The sequence below is a fragment of the Morone saxatilis genome, unplaced genomic scaffold (assembly GCF_004916995.1).
Source record: "Morone saxatilis isolate NCDOM2014 unplaced genomic scaffold, NCSU_SB_2.0 Contig0, whole genome shotgun sequence".
Lineage (NCBI taxonomy): Eukaryota > Metazoa > Chordata > Actinopteri > Moronidae > Morone > Morone saxatilis.
The window spans coordinates 16,827,210-16,847,066 of NW_023339650.1; the positions used below are offsets into that span (position 1 = coordinate 16,827,210).

General features: G+C 41.3%; 3 protein-coding genes across 3 annotated transcripts; 2 read left to right on the plus strand and 1 right to left on the minus strand.

Annotated features, from left to right (window-relative positions):
• Positions 1–2,421: 2,421 nt before the first annotated feature.
• Positions 2,422–7,195, minus strand: LOC118322376 (threonine synthase-like 1). Its single transcript, XM_035654045.1, has 3 exons — positions 7,042–7,195; positions 5,463–6,863; positions 2,422–4,379 (listed from the first exon to the last, which is right to left on the minus strand). The coding sequence occupies exons 2-3, from the start codon at positions 6,834–6,836 to the stop codon at positions 3,576–3,578; spliced, it is 2,178 nt and encodes a 725-aa protein (XP_035509938.1). The 5' UTR covers positions 6,837–6,863; positions 7,042–7,195; the 3' UTR covers positions 2,422–3,575.
• Positions 7,196–7,406: 211 nt separating this feature from the next.
• Positions 7,407–9,853, plus strand: enkur (enkurin, TRPC channel interacting protein). Its single transcript, XM_035654056.1, has 5 exons — positions 7,407–7,966; positions 8,170–8,315; positions 8,406–8,629; positions 8,767–8,913; positions 9,233–9,853. Exons 1-5 carry the CDS (start codon positions 7,887–7,889, stop codon positions 9,404–9,406), a joined length of 771 nt encoding a protein of 256 aa, XP_035509949.1. The 5' UTR covers positions 7,407–7,886; the 3' UTR covers positions 9,407–9,853.
• A 129-nt stretch (positions 9,854–9,982) lies between these two features.
• prtfdc1a (phosphoribosyl transferase domain containing 1a) lies at positions 9,983–18,587 on the plus strand. The gene is made up of 9 exons (XM_035654067.1): positions 9,983–10,411; positions 11,413–11,519; positions 11,612–11,795; positions 13,512–13,577; positions 15,501–15,518; positions 16,161–16,243; positions 16,551–16,597; positions 17,044–17,120; positions 18,308–18,587. Exons 1-9 carry the CDS (start codon positions 10,379–10,381, stop codon positions 18,353–18,355), a joined length of 663 nt encoding a protein of 220 aa, XP_035509960.1. The 5' UTR covers positions 9,983–10,378; the 3' UTR covers positions 18,356–18,587.
• Positions 18,588–19,857: the final 1,270 nt, after the last annotated feature.

Genomic DNA, 19,857 nt, shown 5'->3' on the forward strand with positions numbered 1-19,857 from the left:
GATATTAAGGCAAACTATTTCAAGTTTTCCTACTTACATTGACCACATTGCAGATCGAAGTGATGTCTGTACCAAATACTGTTTTTTTCACAAAATCTAAATACTACATTGTGGATTTCAACAGAAATAACCAAAAATATATATTCTGGGATCTTGGGAGAAGAGCCTCAAATCAACATGGTTCCCCAGATCTTCTTTCCAAACTCTGATGCATTAATTTCCTCCTCTCTCCTTTCTATTTCCCTCCACTGTGAAAGAGCAGTTTCCATTATGCCACAGGTTCACATTAAGGAGATGGGAACAGGCTGGTACCTGCAATTATCCTTGCTCACCCAGCCGTGGGCCACTAGGTGCTGAGCAACAGCTGGCTCTCTCTTTCCCTTCACCAGACACACACACACACACACACACACACACACATGCAGCCGCACACAACCCCTCCTCCCCCTCCAGACACTTACCCACCCATTCCTCACATTCACCTGCCAAGCAGCTTGATTAATAAGGCCAGTGCTCACAGTGAAGCAAACCACAGACAGAGAGAAAGGAAGGGAGAAAGAACAAGCACAGAGTTGGTCCAGAGAAGCCTACAGTATGTGACCATGTGTTATATAACAGCCATGCATTGCAAAAAGGTGATCTGTCATCCTGTGAGCATGGAAACACACTAAAGTATAGTCAGAGGAGGGATCGTAAAATATTGCACTGATTCAAAAGAAACAGTCCAAGTCGTAATTTATCATGACGTCCCTCAACACCTTTCTCTCTAACACCAGAGCACCGGTCTTTGATTCTGTCAAGAGCAATGGATCAAACCACAGAGAGACTGCATTCTCCATGTTGCTCTCTCACTGTCACACAAACACTGAGCAGTAAACCAACGTATATGGTGCAGTCATATCTCCAAATATGAGGCCAATGCTGCATGCATTGTTTTTGTTAATGCAGAAATTGTTCTTTTGAAATATTTTTTTTTGTATTTAACAAGAAATAAAACAGACAACAAAATGGGGGCATATCTTGCTGTTAAGATATCAGAATCAGAATCAGAATCGGAAATACTTTAATAATCCTAGGTGTGATGTAATATGTGATCACGGGTGCATAGTGGTGCAAGTACATTTTCCAAGTATACTTGGAATACCTGTCCTCGTTCGTAATTGCCCTCTAGAATGACACATGATCTGCTTTGTTAATGTTTGGGGGGCATTGTCATGGTTACAATACCTTATCACCCAACATCAGTGTCAGACACAAATGATATAATCACATATGGACGTAATGTTCAGGTGTCCATATACTTTTGGCGATGCAGTGTATGTTTAATGAACAAATTAATATTTTTTTTAATAAAGTATAAAAAATGAAGTTGAAAAGTGTAGAGAACACTCTCTGGCAAAGACACAGAGAGACAGTGATCCAGATCAGAGGACGTGCTGGCAAAGTGCTTTGTCAAATCTGGCCTGACTTTCCATCTATTTTAACAACTGCAGTCATAAGCAATCCTGGAGATCTATGAAACTTATCTTCCTCCCTCCTCTCCCCACGGCTGCTGAGGCAGCACCTGGATTTAAATGACTCGACTGATAGCCACAGAGACAGGATTCATTTCTGGACTCTCCTGTTATTGATGGCGTGACGTCGGAAGGGCTGGAAAATTACCCTCAGGGGCCACTCCGCCCCGGCTCTGTACTACATGATGTTTCTTCTGACAGATGTCTGGCAAAGAAGAGCAATGTGGTTTTGTTTGTGTGCATTGCCCAGGGGGGTCACAAGGCCTTCTGGTTTTTCACGGGTGTAAGAAAGCGTAAAAAAATATACACAGTGTTCCTATATCTCAGCAAGTCGTTCATTTCTGTGAAAACTAATGAAATAGTTATTTTAAAAGTTCATATTCTTATTTAAGATAATAGTGTGAAGATCTGAACACAAGCTACAGTATATTTTTACAGAGCCTCCACTCTGCTAAACAGGCTCGTCCTGCATTAGAAAAAAGAAGCCTATTAAGCATCTATGATTGCTGAAAAATAAACAAAAACATAATACAGACAGAGAACTGAACTAAAAGTTACCTCTAAATTATGAGGAAAACTAATCTCTAATGCAATATTCATCCAATTTAACTAAATCATACATTTTACTCAGCAGTTACTGTGTTCACTATTTAGGATAATTGTACAGTTTATCAGTTGTTCTGTATGGTTTTTGTTATGCATTTAATATAATTCTAATATCTATCAAACATGTTTTGTGGGGTCATCAGTTCAACAAGTGAGAAAGGATCCCTTAAGGAAAAAGGTTGGGCACCACTGTGCTAGAAGTCATTGGATTTAAATGTGAAGATTTTTTCCCCATTTACTCTTTTTCAAAAGAAATTCTCTTTATATAAGTACAGAAAGGTAACATGTTAACGAAAAGAAAGAGAAATAACACATCTTTTAATCAATTGGTCTGAATATATATACAAACCCAATATTGGAGACATCATAGTAAAAGCACAGTTCACTATGCTGGTCAAACATTTCTCAATTCCAGGAAATTTCTAGAGTAAAATATTTATGATTACAATGCCTTTCCTTGGATACTCAAGGTTTAACCACTTCCAAGAAACTTATCAGGTAGTATACATCCCAAAACGTCAAACCCTTTCTGTAATACTCCTCAGTGACGTAGTTAATAAGTCAGTGGATGCTGATAGGAGCATACCAGTTGCTTCAGCCTCATGTGCCGACTAGTGGACTGTGAAACTCACAGATATCAGTCTATTAGTTGTATTTTAATGGCACGCTGTGAGACCTGGCTTTGATAGCTCTGTTATATATAAAATCCAAAAGACATATTGTCACAGTAGAATTCATGAGCATACAATTAACTTGACGATTATCTGCCTGACTGCAGATATTGATTTCACACACACACACACAGTTTATTTGACCTTCTGACTTAGTCAGTAATTAATTCTTATTACAGAAATACTCATATACAGCTACTGAAGTGCTGGCACCAGTGTTCGCACACAGCAGTGGCCAAGAGGGAGACATCCCCATCTAGTGGGCCAGGGCTCCAGATAATGATGTAAAGAAATGTTGCATAATCAATAAATCGAGTTAGAAAACAGTTTAGAGCTCGATTACAGCATAATTAGGGTGAAAGTGTTCATTTTTTCTCACTCCTGAAGGCTCAGGCAGGATTAGTCTTTAAAATCAATTATTATTTTTTCTTTAATTCATTCTTTTGCTGTTTGAATTTCTTGCGCATTTTCCTGTTATTTGTTCCATTTGTTTAAAAAACATTACTAATACATTAGAAAAATTAAGGAAACATGATACAAACAGGACACATGAAGGATATATCTCTTGTAAATAATTAATTCTGACTTAAATTAATGTTTATTTGGGCCCCAGTAGCTCACCTGGTAGAGCTCTCACCCTCTCTCTCTCTCTCTCTCTCTCTCTCCCCTACCTTTCTTGTCTCTCTTCAGCTGTCACCATTTAAATTAAAAGCAGAAACACCAAACACATTCTCTTAAAAAGAATGTTAATTGAAGGTGGACATTAGGAAAAGCTACAACATTCCTACCTAACTTTCAAGAAGGAGTCCTGTATCATGCTCTCCACCTCCTCAACTAACACACTGTACTCAGCCTGACAAACTGTGTGTCCCGTCCTGCCACTCTCCTTCAGACATTTTATCATGTCTCTGTGTGTTTCTGGTCCAGACGCGATAGATGCGAGCTCCTTCAGCTGCTCAACAGGATCCTCTGGAATATTTTGGATTTGTAAGGCTTTGAACACAGCGGGAGCAAATTTCCCGTAGTGAGCAGTGGAACAAAGCACCACGGGGCACGAGCCGTCCTGCAGCCTGTCAGCCACGACTTTAGCCACGGCGGTGTGTGTGTCCATGACGTAGCCGGTCCGTGTGTGAACGCTCTGGATGGCAGTCAAGCAGTCGTCTTCAGAGCACCAGCCAGCCAGCACTTCCTGCTGTATCCTGCCAAGAAGAGGCTTGGGAACCTGAAAGTGCTGCTGCGTGTCCAAGCGTGTGAACAGCTCCTTGACAAGACGGCCGTCTCCGTCTGAGACGTGGTAGATAAACCTCTCGAGGTTGGAGGATTTCAGGATATCTATAGCCGGGGAGTGGGAGAGCATCAGAGGCCGTCCCCGGAGATCGTACTCGCCTGTGGTCATAAAGTCTGTGATGATGCGGTTGTGGTTGGACGCACAGATGACTTTTCTTATCGGGATGCCCATTTGCTTGGCGTACACAGCTGACATGGCATTGCCAAAGTTACCAGAAGGGATGCAAACATCAATGGGCTCCCCGAACTTGATAACACCGTCTCTGTATAGATCCAGATAGGCTGAGGAATGGTACACCACCTGCAAGAGGAGGGAAAGTTAACAAAAGTGTGTTAAGTGAGCTGCTGCGTCACAAAAACATAACTGTGTTGAATCTGACACACAACAGATGAAATGTCACATAAAAACATCAGAATAGTGTTAGATATTGTTTCAAAATAGAAATACAGCAGACAACGCTAATAAATGTCATGTCTTATAAAGCTGTAACTTCAACAGAGATCCTGCATCTAACTCAACATGTACACTAGTTCCCTTGTTGTAAGCTAGAATGAGACACATGGATGCCTCACACAAAAAAGTTATTTAGTCCTTCTCAGTTTCTTAAAATAAATCAAACAATCTGCCACTACTATCTACTTTATACATTATTTAATGACCTGAGAAGTTAGCACTCTTGTTAAATTGAATGTCAGTCTTGTGAGTGATTTCAGGCAAAAACCTTGATAAAGCATCCCATCATGTTCGGAAATTAAATTATATATATATATATGACTGAATAAATAAATAAAACAAATATAGACGTTTGGTGACTCCTCAAAACAAGAATTTAGCAAAACCAAGCTTCATTTTCTTGCACTCAACCCAACTGGATTAAATGGAGTTATTATTATTATTTTAGTCAAATATTTCATACAAAAATGCCAATCATTCTGTTCATTGTATGTGTTGCTTTTCCCTGTTTTATGGCATTGTAAATTCAAAATCTTTTGGTTTTGGTCTTTTGGTCGGAATAAACAAGCAGTTTGACGACAGGTCTCACAGCGTGGCATTAAAAATACAACTAATAGACTGATATCCGTGAGTTTCACAGTCCACCTGAGGCTCAAGCAGCTGGTACGCTCCGAGCAGCGTCCACTGACTTATAAACTACCTCACCTTTGCCTCGTTGACCTTTTTGACATGTAAAAGTAGAAACAACCCAGGTCTAAATAATAAAATAAATGATGGCTGAATTCCATGCAGCTGCTCCAGTGTGCATGCTGACCACTGTCACACTCCCGTGGCTTACTGTCACACTCGTATAGAGTTAATAACACCTGAGCTTTCGAGTGGAAACGCTGTGTAAAAGCCCTCTTATAGAAAGGAATCTACTGCGCCAACCTGTGGCAACAGCCGCGCCCAGTTGATGGAGTTGGCGGTGCTGAGGACTGTGCCGTACTCGACAGCGAGGTGCCCCGTCAGCCCAGACTCTCCAAACATCCTCTTCATGGTTCTCTGACAGAAGTCAAAGTCTGCCAGGACGCTGACGGCCCTGGCGTTGTCCTCCCTGTAGCTCTTCATCTGAAGCTTCTGGATCTCACTCACGCCTTCCTCCGGGAAGAACACCAGCACCCCGGTCCTGTGTCTGTCGGTGCCGCTGAGCCTGCTGAAGCCGCTGAGCACGGCGCTCCCAGTGTCTCCAGATGTGGCTACCAGAATGAGGTAGTTGCACATCGGTGGGAGGCAGTAGGCGAACAGCTGGGGCATCAGCTGCAAGGCGAGGTCCTTAAACGAGGCCGTGGGGCCGTGAAACAGCTCCTGGACGTACTGATTGTGGATGAGATGTTTCACAGGTGCCACTGCCTCGCTGGAAAAGTTCGACCCATACGCGTTGACTATCATAGTCCTGAGATCCAGAGCGGAGACGTCCAATGGGTGAACGCACTTTTCAAGCAAAACTAACGCTCGCTCCGGGTAGGACATGTCAGCCAGCCTCAGCCATTCACGAGCACCTATGTTTGGGAAGCCGTTTTTGGGAACATAGAGGCCTCCATCTGTGGCCAGACCCTCAACTACCACATCGCTGAAGTATGTCTTCTGATTGGACGAGTCCACGCTGTGACTCCTGGTCGACACGAAGGTTTCCGCGTCGTGGTTCAGATATCTCTCCACAGCCTTCAGCACCTTCTCCGCCACTTCCTCCACCGCGTCCCCCGTCCCACACAGCACCCGCACATCCAGCCACTTCTCATAAAAGCGCTTCCTGTAACGCAGAATGTCCCTCATGGACGCCCCTGTCTCCTGGCCCACGATCCTGTTCACCTTCATCCTGGCGAGTCTCTGTATGATGTCTTCCCCGTCCACATCCAGGTAGATGACCAGTCCGGACTCCTTGACGTGCTGCATCGCCGCAGCGTGCAGAGGGTTGGAGCCTGTCAGGGAAACAACACACCCAGAGGCAGAGAAGTTACACAAAGCCTGGCCTTCTTCCTCCAGGAAACGCTCCCCGCCGACTGCTGCCAGCTTGGCAGCGACGGGCATCTTCCACGTCGTCTCCAAGACATCGTCGTCGACATCGATGGCAGGCAGTCCCAGTCTGAGGGCCACTATCCTCCCCACTGTGGTCTTCCCTGCTCCAGGAGGACCCATGAGCAGGAGGTTCTTGTCCCCCAGCAGGGAGGCTTTGGTGGAGAGCCATGATTTGGATGATGAAAAGGGACTCAGGTAGCATCTGAGAGCTCTCAGTGCAAGCTGACTTGCATTCAGTAAACCCATTGAGGAGACGGATGACAGCAGCCTCTTCTGTGAAATACAACATAGTGATAAAGACATTTCAAACTCACTCATACTTTGATTTTATTTGGTTTATTTAGACTGGCTCTACACTAGCAGCTCGTGTCCTGATGCAGTGCTGCAAGGGGCTGTGTGGTCACTTTGCACGTGTTAGCCAGGACAGTAGTTTAATGCGCGAGACACTCACGTGTACAGGTGTATTTCCGGACTACAAACCCGATATTCAACTTTAGTAGAGTCTGTGGTAACTATAACAGTGTTGTTTTAACAGAAGAAGTACAACTCTGTACCACATACTCGACACGAAGCTCACTCTGCAGTCGATACAAACAACTACGGTCAGCCTGGAGGGACAAAATAGATGGAGAAATGGATTCTCGCCAAGCTTTCCGTTGCAAAAAACACTGTTCATTCATGTCATGTTTTATTTCCTATGTAATCCAGCCATGGGCTTACAAATTTCACCATGTATAAGAGCAAATCACTTTAATACCCTCGTTACGTTTTCTTGAACGATAACCTGCTTGTACGAGTGAGTTGTGTGCTGCATTCACGGTCCTCGGAATTTTGTACTTCAGTGTTCCGAATTCTAAAGTACGACTCGCATTCATACGAAAATAGCGCTTTAAATGCAAATTATCATAAACCAAGACATGTGAAATAGAGTCAGAAACAATAGTAAAACATATCCTGACACGGTTTTGGTGAAAGCTCATAATTTGTAGAAATAAAGCGGCGGAGAGCTAAATCTGTTTCACAACCACAGAGAGAGACAGAAAATACTTTTAGTAGGAGTATAATGAGTTGCATATGAACACTGGCGTTATCCAAAGCGAGACACAGTCGGTGAATTGTAGACAGGAAGAGCTCAAATACCTTAAATTATTCACTTTACAACTGTCTGTAAATGCAACATTTGCCTAGCAACTAGTCGAGAAATGCGTTTGTTGTTAAACAAACCACGCTGAGCCAAGACTGTGTCGCTTCTGTAAACTCAGTCCCGTTAAACGAGCTTGTTTTTAGACCCTCAAAATGTCCGAGGTCGTGCATCCACCGGAAAGCGTCTACAACCTCATTCCCAGGGAAGAGGTTCATATTCAAAAACCACCGAGGTAACGATACTTTAAGGAGTAACTTTAGTAACTTTATATTTGAATAAGTGAGAATCATTTTATTGTGGTTTGCCTGCTTAAAACTTCCTCAAATCTAACGTTATATGTCGCTATTGTTTTATTGTATTCCTGCTTGTTGATAAAGATGGATGAATGACTTTGAAATTGGACTGATTGTTTTCTCCAATGTGCTGCATCTGAAGGTATATGTCCAAGCATAGGCCAACAGTTGTTCTTGAGGAAAAGTCAACCAAGGATGCAATGAGGACGATGGGACCAGCAAAAGTAGAGGTGCCCTCCCCAGAGAAATACCTCAAGAAGCACTCAAAAGAGCCCAAATTACCCGAAAGTGAGTTTTCCTATCTGGGGGGACCAACATGTGTCTGCGCCTCTGAGCAGTGATCGTCTCTTTTACCTTCATATTCATTTGTTCCTCCAGTGACACAGTGTTCGAAGGAGTTTCGCACCACCTGCGCTGTGAAGAAACCACCTGTTCCTGCGAGGACAGACATCCCACCTATGGGCATTCGCACCAAGAGAGACTTCATAAAGACAGCTACAGCAGTCCCAATGAAGCCCCAGCCTGTCTGCGTAGACACCAGCAAGGGACACAAGCAGCTCCTTGAGAAATCAGGACTTCTCCCCAAGTACATTAAAAAAAAGGTATTTTTTGTCTACAATACTACACACAAGAAAGATTTGGGACACTGTTTAAGTCAGCTACGCTACTACTACTACTCAGATACGTTTAAAAATACACAGTGAACATGTTGTCTGAAGTTTCCAGCTCCTTTTTGCAGCATTATGGAGAAGTGCCGGACTACCTGCTGCAGCGCAATGACGAAGAGCGGAGAGCTCAGGAGGAGTATGACGACTTTGTGAGAGAACAGAGGGAGAAGGGAGCCATGAAACACCTGTCTGACGAGGAGCGACAAACCATCCTGGAGGTACTCGAGCACGCGGCTGCACGGTGGCAGTTTCTGAAACAACAGGGGATCTTACACACACCTGGGACGACTGGGGAGTTGATGATTTCATGTCTTTTGAGTTTTTAGGAGAATAACTTCTTCTAATACTTACTTACTTACTTTTTTCAGTCCTAAGGAGTCAGGATGAAATGGCCGTAGTATGGCTGATCATTTTTTGTAGATGTTTAAAAAGACAGCACAGCAAACTACAGTTGCTTGACACACTACAATGAATAAATTACAATGTCTCACACACTTGTGACAGTGATGGGTTTCCCTGTGTGGGTCCACTATCCAGGGCCTGAAGAAGAACTGGGATCAGCTGCACCGTGAGTACCAGGGCCTCTCGCTCGTCACGGACACCATTTCGAAGAAGTTCCATAAGGAGCGCCTCGAGGTGGCGATGAAGCAGCTGGAGAGCGACATCGGCCACTTTGAGAGATTCAAGACCATCTACATACCCACTATCTAGGACATAAAAAAAAAACTCTTACCTAATCAGATGTACTGTATGTCTTGAGACCGTCACCCTTACTTTAAATATCACATGGGCTTGAGTAAAATAAGTATGAATGAATATTTCACTGTGGACTAATGCTGTTCTTGGGTCTACCACTAGTAGTGCACAAAATGATGTACTCTCTCTAAAATATTATGTAATTTTAAAGCAAAATTTGGAATTTAAGGTTTTTTTTTGAGTAGAGCCTTTTAGAGATATTCACTTTTTGCCCCAGATAATGACAAAACAATTGTTTCTTTATTCCTCCCTTCCTTTTTTATCATTTCATCTTCCTCTCTTAAAATGGAAGATCTCTGAGAGCCTCTTTTGCAAGCAGTCGTGGCCCCGTGCAGGCTCTAAGAGTATCCTTTAAAATCAATTTCACACTGACTCAATAAAAGTTACCGCAGCGAAACTGAACCCAGTATTTGTTGTTAATGTTTTTTCATTCTCCCTCTGCGGCTTGTGACGCGGCCACAAGCCAGCATAGCATCACATGAAGCTGATTATGGCCGTAATTCTCCACGACCGAAACAACGCTGTCCTTCTACACAAATGACTCAAGCGTGATCCCACAGCACATGCGGCTGGCCCGGACTTCTCTGGATAGCTTTTACTTTATTTTGTTTCTCTTTGTTTTGTGAATGGTCGCTGAGAAGAAGGCAACACAACTGTAAGTAATGCTTTGGCAATAAGGGATTTGAAGGGGAGAGTGTAACGTTAAGGTTTGAATTAACAAACTGTGGCTTTAAATTGTACGAGATGGTTAAACTTGTCTTGGTTTTCCTGCACTGTAACTTTTCAGAGAAAGATGGAAAGCCTTTCATTATCTGGTCTGGTGCATTAAACCATTTCTGTGTCTCTCCACTGAAGGTCACTGCTGCCTGTAGACTATCCTGAATCTTTACCCCAGTGGAGGCTGTTTTCACCCTGCCAACACTACAAATGGACAACGCAGGGATAAAAAGAGGAATTGTGGTGTGTTTAGAATCATTCAGTCAAAATATCGAGTGAATTAATTCAGAAATGTATTTTATAATCCAACATGAAGAGAGAATTAATATAAATTTTTTGTAATTATTTGCTCAGCTATTAGAGCTGTTGTAAGAAGATAACGTGTTTGCTGAATTCCTTGAAGTCATTATTAGATTAAGTTAACAGTAGGCAGATTTTAAAGAACCTTCAAGGTTTTTATTTATTCTGAGCCCAGGAGATATATTATTAAGCTGAAGTCAGTAATGTTAGTATTAATATTTCCCTGTTTGAGTTTAAAGGTTACAGATGCTAAGGGTGAACAGTCGTTGTGTATATCCAATATAATCATATTCAGTCTTTTGTCAGTGACAGTTTAAACAAAGCCTAATTTTTATTTCAGCTAAATGTTTCATTTTCTACTGTTAATACTGTTTTGTATTAGCTGTACTTTTTAAAACTGGAATTTGAAGCAGCTAAATTCTGTTGTCAGCTGCTTTGAATTTCAGTTTTTAAAATTCCCAGGTTGTAAAATTCTTCTACATCAGTGGATTTCAAACTATTGCACACCAACAGGCAAGCCAAAATCTCAAGGCACATTCATTTCCATGCAACATAACCTCTATATAACATGTTATCACTTTGTAAACATTTATTTTAATTAATAATTCCAAAACAACTATCACTCATGAAATACAAATACAAATAGCTTACAAAGTACTGATGTTTAAATTGAAAATGAATTCCTTACTTTTTTTATAGTTGTATATTACATATTGTATTGTAAAATCCCAAGGCATACACGAGTTCCTACTGCAAAACTTCAGATTTACGCAATGAAATACAAATAGCAGTCATGATTTCTCTTAGATTCTGGAAATCCACCAGTCTTTCTAGTGCTTAAACAGGTCTTTGTTTACATTTGGCTGTTCTCTCTCAAATATTGCACAAGTGAGTAGTTTGAACACATTGCTGTAACACGCCTAACTGATTACCGTCTGTCCCAGATAAAAGATGACTGGCCAGGATACAATCTGGACCTGTTCACTTACCCCGAACACTACCATGAAGACATAGAGAGTGTTTACATTCCACATGGGGTAATCATGAACAGGTAACAATACACATGAACACGCCTGCAATGTGATTTGGTTTAAAATAATTCCCTGGTCATTTGTATTTGTCTTGATGTGATCTCTCCCGCAGGATAGAGCGTGTGGCCCGCTACATCATGGACGACTTTGGGGACAACAACATAATGGTGCTGTGCGTCCTGAAGGGAGGCTACAAGTTCTGCGCAGACCTGGTGGAGTTCATCAAGGTTCTGGGCCGCAACTCCAACAAATACCTGGAAACCCGGGTGGAGTTCATCCGTCTGAAGAGCTACCTAGTACGTGAACTGCGTATACTAAAATCCTATTACATACAGGCTTCATATCTGTGCCATGTAATTTTATCATTGAAAGAAAATAGCTAAATCATTTTTTGGGGGGGGGATTTTCTTTCTGTGATACAATTACATGGCACTGATATGATTAATCAATTATTTGAGTAGGCCATCAACAGAAAATTAATAAACAAGCTCATGCTTTTATTATAAATGCCAAATATTCACTTCTTCCAGCTTCTCAAGTGTGAGGATTTCTTTCTTTCCTCCATTTTATATCATAGTGAATGGAATGGTTTTGTGTTTTGGACTGTTGGATGGACAAAACATGCAATTTGAGGACATCAGATTGGGTTTTGGGAATTAATGATGAGTTTTTATTACAATTATTATTAGTAGTGACATCCCTACATACCAAAGACACTTTCCCATTTTTAACATCCCTCATGTTGCGTCTGTTTTTTGGTTTGGCCACCAGATGTCACTGTTGTTCATGTTTAGCGAGGAAAGAATACATTTCAGGCAGGACACTTCAAGGACGATTGATTGTGGAGCCACTGCAGAGCTCAGGTCATGAAAACACCAGCCTGCTAATTGGTGCTGTTGCTGCTGCCAACAGAAACAGCTTATGACACCTGGAATGTATAAACCGAGCAATTAACTTTGGGAATGATATAGTAATGTTTACAATGATATCACTTTGCAATTGTCACCACAGTCACTTATTGTTCTTTAGTGTGTTTTGGCTCACAACACATCCAGAATAATGTGATTTACATTTCTCTACATGTGGTCGCATTCCTTCTCTCTCTTTGCAGCGCAGGGGAGGATTCACTATTTCTGCTTTAAGAATTGGCTTTCACAGAGGTTTAAGTAGCTATAAGGACACCCTAAATTGAATTACAGGTTGTTTTTTGCCTTGCTGGATCAGTTAAACCACACTGAGGTCATATTGTAACGTCAGAAGTTTACTTAAAGACAAATAAAATAACTAAAATTATACATAGCACTGGTAATAAATGCATTGTTAAGTTAAAAAAAGAAGTAGAGAAGAAGTAGTTAAGGTAATGTGGCTGTGCAAGAGCATAAAAACCTCATAATTATATTTTGATGTCAACAAAGATGGTGGGAAGCAACAGTCTCTGTTATTACACTAGAGGACAGTGTGTGAGCGACGGCAGCGCTCTCAGTCGATCTCACAGGTCATGATGGAGTCATGTGACCTGCCCCCAGGGCCGGGATTTTGTGCATGTCACTGCTCCTCTTATCCGAGTGATGCATCTGTAGCCGACCGAATCTAACTTCAAAGCTGTTGCTCTTCAAAGCTTTGCCCTGTGCTTCCTACAGGGGCCGAGAGAGTCCGTCTTTGTTTATGTTAAGGATAATATTGTACATTCATAGTCATTGTAAAATAATTCTCCCTTTGTGCATTTGACTTGCATTAATGCTGCAGACTTTTTCTTGAACTGTACAGGAGAGCCCCATTACTGAGAAACTCTAGAGAAAACATGTGCATCTCTATTTCTCAGTCTGACAGACCATTTGTTGTCATTTCTGGTGGCTGAAAAGAATAAATCATTGATTTCATATGAACAACCTCCTGTTGAGGAAGGAGCAAAAGTGCAAGGAATCAGCAACAGGGCTGTAAAAAAAAAAGCACACAGTTGACAACAGCTACATTCTTTCTTCATCCGTCCATTTTCATCTCCTCCTCCCCAGAATGACCAATCAACAGAGGAGCTGCACATCATAGGAAGTCGGGATCTGTCTTTCCTGCGTGGAAAGGTACGTGTTGATAGGTTTCCCACTTCGTTTTGGAAATTGTGTGGTAACTCTGGCAGTACTTTTTGTCAGAATTTTCTGTGAAGTGAACAACTTTACACAGGTGAACAAAAGGGTTCTTCTTAGAATACATCATTTTTTTAGCTACAATGGATAACAATATGTGATACTGCTTGAAATGGGTTTTTTATTGCCCCAAACTTGCCCTCGGGCCAGAACTCACCCCTGCGTTTCAACTTTTAAACCTTTCTCTACACAACCGTACTCAACTTTGAATGTTCCCAGCAGGCAGATTTACTGACTGTTCATTCCTGTTGAGTCCCGGCATTGACGACTGAGGAGTCCACAGAGCACACGGGATCATGAGGAATGGTCCCTCCTCGCTACATTATTCTCTGACATAGGCATAAGACAGAAACTTCACTTGCTCACCGGGATGCGTGCGCAAATATGCCCTCCCGCGTTTGCTTAAAAAAGACTGATGTTGAATTCCCTCAGCGGCGATGTCAGAGCGTGCTACAGCTAAGATGCATTTTCACTGTGGGTTAAAAGGTCAGTGGGAGTAAAAAGAGAAAGGCTGACCACCACCTTGCACAGAAGACATGAATCAGTCCACTGTGTCTGTGTTACTTACGTTGACACTCTTGTTACCATCCTTCATCTTATTGGAAATATTAAACCTCCCACGAAGTCTCATATATGTTTTTTAAAAAGTAATTATTAATCATCGGTCTTTGTAAGCTTTATGCAGAAACGTTGTTGAGCTCCAGGTTTTATGAGTGCGGTGCTGCTGACACTGTTCCTTTAAAACCTAATGACAATGGCAACGTAATGACAGCATGGGTTGAAGAGTGAGGTGGCATGAGCTGGTTTCCATGAGCTGATCAGCACTGTTTCTTATGCACACTGTCTCACTGTGGATTCATAGCACTCAGATGCCTTAATCCCAAGTGTTATTATGGCAATATGAGTTGTCTAGTTTAAATTTAGCACAGCTTTAAATGTGAAATAGTGTGTGAATTTGTGAAGAAGGAATTATTATTGGAATATTGAAGGACGGGTGAAGTACCTGTTTCTGTTGATGATGATTTGTTGCTGCTTGAGGCTGATTGAACTCATAGCAACCCATTATATTCTCAAAGAATTCAAAACTGAGCCTTTCGTCTCATTTTCCAAATGTATGAAAAATCTTTAATTATTAAATGACGAACAAAATAAATACGCCATGATCATTTCTTTTACTCTTAGAGCATATTGGTCAGTGCCTACATTTACTTGCAATGTTTTGATGGATTCAGCTAGAGGAATCGTACAAAACCCATGATCCAGGGATCCTAGGAGAACTATAAAATCCCAAACAATGATGCTATTCACAGCCAATAATTACCAATGCACCGTTGGCTGTATAGTTTGTTTACTGTTTGCAACATGCAGCAAGACGGGTTTGTTTTGTATGAGTTTTTGTGTTCTTTAAATGTCCCCGTCGACTTTCTCCGAGTGTTATGCAACAGTGTTCAGGTGTAGACTGAGAGAAGTTTGGCGGGCTGCCTGCATTCTCTCCGATCTCGCTCCCCAAACCATAGATACTCTCCACTGGGCTCACAAAGAGCCCCATACACCCGGCCAAGGGAACAAGGAGTCATTTGAAACCCTGCAGCAGGGAAAGTGTGCAACACCCAGACACTTAGAAGTGACTTTTGCTCACTGTAGACGCAGATGTTCGGTACTGTGTGGAAGAGAATGTGTTGCCTGTGTTATTGTTAAGGCACTGAAGATGCTGCCAACATTGTTGCTATAGATACCATCTGTAAGAAATGTACATTTCACAGGAGCAGTCGAGCCTTTCTTGTCACTTTGCTTTGCAGTGTTGAAATTCAAAGGTGATGTTTTGCTAATGTGTTTCTTCTTTTTTTACATGTTACAAAGAGTGTGCTCATTGTTGAGGTGAGTCTCAGGTGCAAATAATCTACCTCCCATCTGCTCTGTCTTGCAGTTTAGTTTCTTTTTTAAACTGAATTAATTATATCGAGCATGCCCTTCAAATTCCCACTTTGTTTGGTGCCTTTCGACATGTTTGGTTTGCGCTTCTTGTCGTGTCTTGTTGATTGAGAGGCCACTGTGCTTCCAAGAGCCAGCTCGCTTTTGTGTTTGGTCCACCAAACGACAAAGAGAGAAACGTTTTCTCTCTTTGAGATCGAGTTTCAGTTGTAACTCAAGTCAGAAACTCGTAAACACACTAACACAATGGTTGTTATGTTGTTGTATTGAATGGGTGGCATCTTAAAATCATGTCACTAACAAAATTAACACTCAGTTGTTGTTCAAGCTGGAAATGTACTCTGCACATGAAAAAGCAACACTTAACAAAAACAAATATTATCAATGTGATACTGAGTATTGCATGTACACATTTGTTCCTTATTAATACGTTAATATAGTTAATCTAGGTAAAATAAACATAACATTAGGGACAAATTTATTATCTTACGATCTGCATATATATTATATCTGTCATTCTGCACTCAAATGTCCGGCGCCCATTCCCTCTTCATCTCTCCCTCTTCCTTTTCTCTTCCCTTCCCTTAGGCCATAGTTGACACAGGAAAGACCATGAAGGCCCTTCTGAAGCATGTGGAGACCTTTGAACCCAAGATGGTCAAGGTCGCGGGGTGAGCCATGCAGTTTTTCAGTCTTCTGTGTTTTCCACATCAGGGGAAATGCCAGGCATGTGACGAACGCAAGAGGAAGATATCACTTGTCCACGGTCGCTATCTCGTCTCCATGGGCTGTTCCTCTGCACTCCAAGATCACAGAAACATAATTCCTCTCGCATGGTTCATGTTGAAAGTTCATCTCCTCTTTTACTGAAAACAATGTCTGTCTGCTGTAAAAATGTTGTGTCTGCTGTAAATTTGGGACAGATTTGTTTCAAACTGTAACATTTTGTACATTAACTCTATATTTCATGTGTTTCAGTCTGTTGGTGAAGAGGGTCCCTAACATGGCTGAAAGTCTGACGGACTGTAAGTTTGAATGTCATCCATTCCTCTCACATTACTACAGTTGTATGGGCTTAATAGCCTTTAATTGTTCAGCATCTGATATCTTATAAGTCCCCTTTTTTCATGAAATATAGTTCATACGTTTTTCGTAGAATTTAGAGTCTTAGCTTTAGATTTCACATCTTTTTTGTCCCACCTAAGCTCCACACACCTCTTCCTATTCTGACTAAATCAAGATTCTCTGGCACCAGTAAATGACAATAATGTAAATTTGTATGTCTGTGGTTTCATGGAGCCAACACAAAGCTCCAATAGACAAACATGCTTTTTTCTATATAAGCCTGAATGTATATTATTAAGACATTATGGTCTTAAGAATACAAAATGTATGTTTCTATGTCCCAAAACAATTTCAGAATTCACATCAGGTAGCAGTTTAACATTCGTGTCTGTGTTTGCTCTGATAGACGTTGGATTTGAAATCCCCAACCGCTTTGTTGTTGGTTATGCCTTGGACTACAATGAATACTTCCGTGACCTGAATGTAAGTCCTGAGTCTACTGCCACCGCTGCACACAGCACATGACCTTTTGAAGAGCTAAGAGAAAGAGATGAAAGAGATAGAAGGGGGGCGTAAACACCACAAATCAAAGAGATGCACTCTTCTCTGTGAAACCTAAACTCACCCAACAGGTATCCTCCCTGCCTGAGAAGAATTTACACATAGCAGCTCCGTTCACTTATGTGTGCACTGTGTGTGTGTATAAGTATTGAAATCATTAATAACACATATCATTCAGTGCAATACTCAGTGTTGTGTTGACCAGTGAGAATAAAGTTGTATTGTTTGGACAGGGTAAGACATTTGCGTCGCATGGACACAACTAGAAACAAGGAAGTGAGTTGGGCTCACCTTTTTATGCAGGAAACTACAATTATTGGTTAAAGTTGCGGTGATCGGACAAAATTGCAAGGCTGCGATCGCAACTTCCTGGAAGGACTGTCTGACTACTTCACTGGTGCTTTAAACCCAGCTTATTCCTCTACAAGCTTTGAGGCAGGAGCGCGCCCTATCCTCTGCTTTCTCTGTCACACCCCTGACATCTTATTCCAAGCCAGATTTCTCAGTCTGAAATTAGTAAGTGCAAACTTATGTGAACTTTGTCATTTTTACATCTGTAAAGACGTGGCCTCAGATTTACCTCTGACTCATGTGAAACACTAAGCCTAGACCGACTCCCATAGCTTTGTGTGTGTGTGTGTGTGTGTGTGTGTATTCACATGGGTGTGTGTGGTGCTGTATGTACTGTACTGTACGACTGTGTCTCTTGTGCATGTTTGAGGGTGGTGGTATTCATTACGAAAGTTTGAAAGAGGGTGACCTGTGGAATGTAGAGGTTAGGATCTCATTATCAGGCAGAGTTAAAGCTTCCCCTCTTATCTGTCCTTATCCTACAGAAGAAATATTAGTTGAACCCCTGGGACGCCCAAAGTTAGATTAATGAATGTGTCATATCTTTGTAGATTACCTTTCCTGCTTTCAAATTACTGCAAGCTTCAAGTTCTCATACTGAAGGCTCTCAGAACATGCTGGAATTTCCCATAGGGCAGGGTGATCTTAGACAAATATTTTGCCATCGTTAAACGCAAAGTTTTGGACAAGATTGAAACATACAGTTCAGCATTGAAGTTACACAAGCTAATTTTTCTTTCTCCCACTTCTTCTTTCAGCATATCTGTGTCATCAGCAAGACTGGGAAGATGAAGTACAAAGTTTGAGAAGAATTAAAAGAATTGGAGTAATGCAGTCAGAGCAGCACACAAATGTTTTTCTACCTGCTTTAGTAATAAGAAAAGTTCAGCTTTGTCTCTGTAAAAAAATTTTTTCAGCTTTGCACTACTTTGTTTAAATGAGCCATGTGTTTCAGACAAAAAACATGTGTATTTTTATTTGTATTTAACTTTAACTTTTTGAGAATTCATCAGAAATTAAATTTTAAATGTGATGTAATTGTTGCCTCCTCCTCCCTCTTTGTGTTTTGTTGTGATGCACAAATGGGAACAAACAAAATGGATAAATAAAAGAAAGAAATGCTGCCCACCAGGAGAGGACGTTGGTGACAGATGGAGAGAGCTTATGGACGTTGGCATCCCCGTGCCCGGATGACGCCCACTCCGACTCATGGAAAACACACAGTGGGTGCAGCAGACGCCGTCTCCTCACCACACTGCATCTATTTGTTCTCAACTTTAATCAGGCCTTACAGGAAATCAAATCCCAACGCACGAGAATTCAGCTGAGTATTTGGCAAAACTGACAATAAGATTAAACCTGTTTATTGTATATAACTTCACTTTACAGTGAAATGCAATCTCACAGACGATAATTAGACTAATTTAGAATTAAACTCTTATGTTTTATGCCTGAAAGTTGCTCGAGTTCAAACTGAAGGAAAACAAAACTTTCTAAATGTCACAAACTATGAAACCCCATTAATTCTTTCATCCAAAAAGAATTACGATTCCTCATAGAAAAATCTCTTAATTGAATCACACATAAACAAACACTGGGGCAGTTGTGTTTTTACAAGGTTTATCGTGCTGCAATTAAACTCTGAGTGCTCTGAACTACAAACATACATGCAACACACACACACACAGAGGTATTTTGTATGTTCTGTTGCCATTGTTGGGGTGACTAAGAGAGTCAATTGTGCATGTCGACAGACAGACGAGGACACGCTTCACTTCACACAGCATGCACTCGGGGAGTGTTATCATGTGGCTATGCACTCTTGATTCTTAATCACCTGAAACTCCAAACAGCCATCGACTCACATTAAAGGAATGCATGCAGACTTATGCTGAGATAGTAAATATTTCACATGATTTATAATTACGATGTAACATCCCATCTGAAAAATGTCGCAATAATTAGAGTGAATGTGTGTGTCTCTTAACCTCAGCACCAAGGTCTGCAACGACTAATGGCTAGTCAAACAAAATATATTGACATCTTTATAGTTCCAGTGACTCTTGTGTAATTCAAATATCATATTATAATACTAGCTGTATGTTTTCCTCACTTCTTACAAACACGTTTCTAGGCCAAAGGTAAATACACAGCTCCAGCTATGAGGCCTCTACAAGTTAAATGACCTGATAAATGAGTTGCTATTTGGATAATATCAGTGACTGCGAACAAAAGAGAGTTCTGGAAGGTTTGGAGCACTCAGTTTCCATGTTGTGCTTTCAAAATGCTCTCAGGTTTCATGACTGTG

What these genes read in the sequence shown, in the direction of transcription:
- LOC118322376 (XM_035654045.1), bottom strand. Translation starts at nt 6,836, where the DNA reads ATGGGTTTACTGAATGCAAGTCAGCTTGCACTGAGAGCTCTCAGATGC. An exon ending in GGGCGCGGCTGTTGCCACAG is followed by an intron (nt 4,380 to 5,462) that starts GTTGGCGCAGTA and finishes CTCCTCTTGCAG; the next exon opens with GTGGTGTACCATTCCTCAGC.
- enkur (XM_035654056.1), top strand. Translation starts at nt 7,887, where the DNA reads ATGTCCGAGGTCGTGCATCCACCGGAAAGCGTCTACAACCTCATTCCC. An exon ending in CATATTCAAAAACCACCGAG is followed by an intron (nt 7,967 to 8,169) that starts GTAACGATACTT and finishes CTGCATCTGAAG; the next exon opens with GTATATGTCCAAGCATAGGC. An exon ending in AGCGACAAACCATCCTGGAG is followed by an intron (nt 8,914 to 9,232) that starts GTACTCGAGCAC and finishes TCCACTATCCAG; the next exon opens with GGCCTGAAGAAGAACTGGGA.
- prtfdc1a (XM_035654067.1), top strand. Translation starts at nt 10,379, where the DNA reads ATGGACAACGCAGGGATAAAAAGAGGAATTGTG. An exon ending in TCCGTCTGAAGAGCTACCTA is followed by an intron (nt 11,796 to 13,511) that starts GTACGTGAACTG and finishes CCTCCTCCCCAG; the next exon opens with AATGACCAATCAACAGAGGA. An exon ending in AATACTTCCGTGACCTGAAT is followed by an intron (nt 17,121 to 18,307) that starts GTAAGTCCTGAG and finishes TTCTTCTTTCAG; the next exon opens with CATATCTGTGTCATCAGCAA.